Source organism: Pundamilia nyererei, unplaced genomic scaffold (genome assembly GCF_000239375.1).
Source record: "Pundamilia nyererei isolate P.nyererei 1_Seehausen unplaced genomic scaffold, PunNye1.0 scaffold00076, whole genome shotgun sequence".
NCBI lineage: Eukaryota > Metazoa > Chordata > Actinopteri > Cichliformes > Cichlidae > Pundamilia > Pundamilia nyererei.
The window spans coordinates 1,605,826-1,607,859 of NW_005187477.1; the positions used below are offsets into that span (position 1 = coordinate 1,605,826).

At 51.5% G+C, this 2,034-nt stretch overlaps 1 protein-coding gene across 1 annotated transcript in view; it reads left to right on the top strand.

Moving 5' to 3' along the window:
• The window catches only part of LOC102211037 (transmembrane protein 87A), a 20,582-nt gene that overhangs the window by 11,339 nt on the left and 7,209 nt on the right, over positions 1–2,034 (top strand). Inside the window, exon 12 of the mRNA XM_013911956.1 lies at positions 1,861–1,954. Within this exon, the coding sequence (XP_013767410.1) occupies positions 1,861–1,954 (94 nt within the window). The remainder of the gene's footprint in view (positions 1–1,860; positions 1,955–2,034) is intronic.

The following is a 2,034-nucleotide window of genomic DNA, read 5'->3' on the forward strand; positions in this document are numbered from 1 at the left end:
ATTTCCTCCCTTTTCTGTTCTGTGCAGCGTCACATGACATTACTTTTAAATGCAGACCGCTGATGCTATCGTCAGTTCTGCTGATCCAACCAGAGGACTGAACGGACTCCATTAAAATTTATATCATGCATCAAGGAAAGTTAGAAAACCCAAAAAGAAATGGCGCACAACTCCATCCTCAGATCAGTGCGGCTACCTGATTGGGTTACAGGTTTTTGTTTGTTTACCTGGCTCAGAATCGATGTCATGTCAAAAGCATACTCTTTGCATTTTTTAAATTTCATTCACTAAACAAAAAAAGTTTGATTCCAGCTTTAAACAAGGAGGAAGGTAAGAGTCTCTGTAGCAGATCCCAGAACTTGCTTGTGTTTCGCGGTTTAAGGGATAACCGCCATGTTTGCAGATGGGGAATCCTCCCATAGATTTCTATTAATGTCACCACTGTGGAAATGCAGTCAAGCGGCGAACTGAAAGAACTTTGAGATCCACTGAAAGTGTTTCTGATTCCATCCATCCATCTCCTTCTGCTTATCCGGGACGGGGTCGAGGGCACAGCAGCCTAAGCAGAGAAGCCCAGACCTCCCCTTCCCCAGCCACCTCCTCCAGCTTGTGTGGGGGAAGACCAAGGCGTTCCCAGGCCAGCCAAGAGATATAATCTCTCCAGTGTGTCCTGGGTCTGCCTTGGGGCCTCATCCCGGTGGGACATGCCCGGAACGAGGCACCCAGGAGGCATCTTTGTCAGATGCTCGAAACACCTCAACTGGCTCCTTTTGATGTGAAGGGGCAGTGGCTCTACTCTGAGCCCCTCCTGGATGGCCGTACTCACCCTATCTCTAAGGGAGAGGCCAGCCACCCTTCAGAGGAAGCTCATTTCTGCCACTTGTATCGGCAACCTCGTTCTTTCGGTCACTACCCACAGCTCGTGACCATAGTTGAGGGTAGGGACGTAGATCGACCGGGAAATTGAGCATCTGCATCACTGCGGCCGCTGCCCAGTCCGTCTGTCGATCTCCCGATCAAGTCTGACTTATTGCCGATATGTGGACCAATCTCTTGCAATAGTTGTATAGGGACTGAATGGCCGTAGCAATGGGCCAGACACCCCATACTCCCTGAGCACCCCCCACAGGACCCCCCGAGGGACACGGTCGAATGCCTTCTCCAAGTCCATAAAACACATGTAGATTGGTGGGCAAACTCCCATGCACCCACAAGTATCCTTGTGAGGGTAAAGGGCTGGTCCAGTGATCTATGACCAGGATGAAAACCGCATTGTTCCTCCTGTATCCGAGGTTCAACTAATGGACTAACTCTCCTTTCCAGCACCCTGGCATAGACTTTCCCAGGGAGGCCAAGGAGTGTGATTCCCCCTGTAGTTGGAATACAACTGGAGTAGCTCAGGAGGTAGAGCAGGTCATCTGTTGATCGGTTGGTGGTTCGATCCCTGGCTCCTGTCTGCATGCCGAATACACTTGCTCCCCACTTGCTCTCCGATGCATTCATACTCCTATCAGAGCTTGGTGGCTCCTTCACATCTGGTGTCCACCATTTGGTGCGGGGGTTACCACCACAACAGGCACCAACCACCTTGCGGCCACAGCTCAGTGCAGCGGCTTCGACAGTGGAGATGCTGAACATGGTCCATGTCCCCAGTCTCCCTCAGAATGCTGTTGAAGCTGAAGATCTCGCGGACTGGGCCTCTGCTAGGCGTTACCAACACACCCTCACTATACATTTTAGCGTGACAGGTCTGTCCAGCGCCATCCCTTGCCACCTGATCCAACTCATTTTATATAGCGGTCATTATCTCCAGGTACAGTTCACACACACAGAGTGACGTTTCTCGTTTCTCTCCCGCAGGCCGAGACTCGGCGCTCTGCTGCACAGAGTCGTTGGCGTTGGTCTGCTCTACCTGATCTTCTCCATCATCGAGGGACTCTTAAGAGTCAACGCTGTGAGTCCCAAGAGCGCTGCAGTACTGTGTGTGTGTGTGTGTGTGTGTGTGTGTGTGTGTGTGTGTGTGTGTGTGTGTGT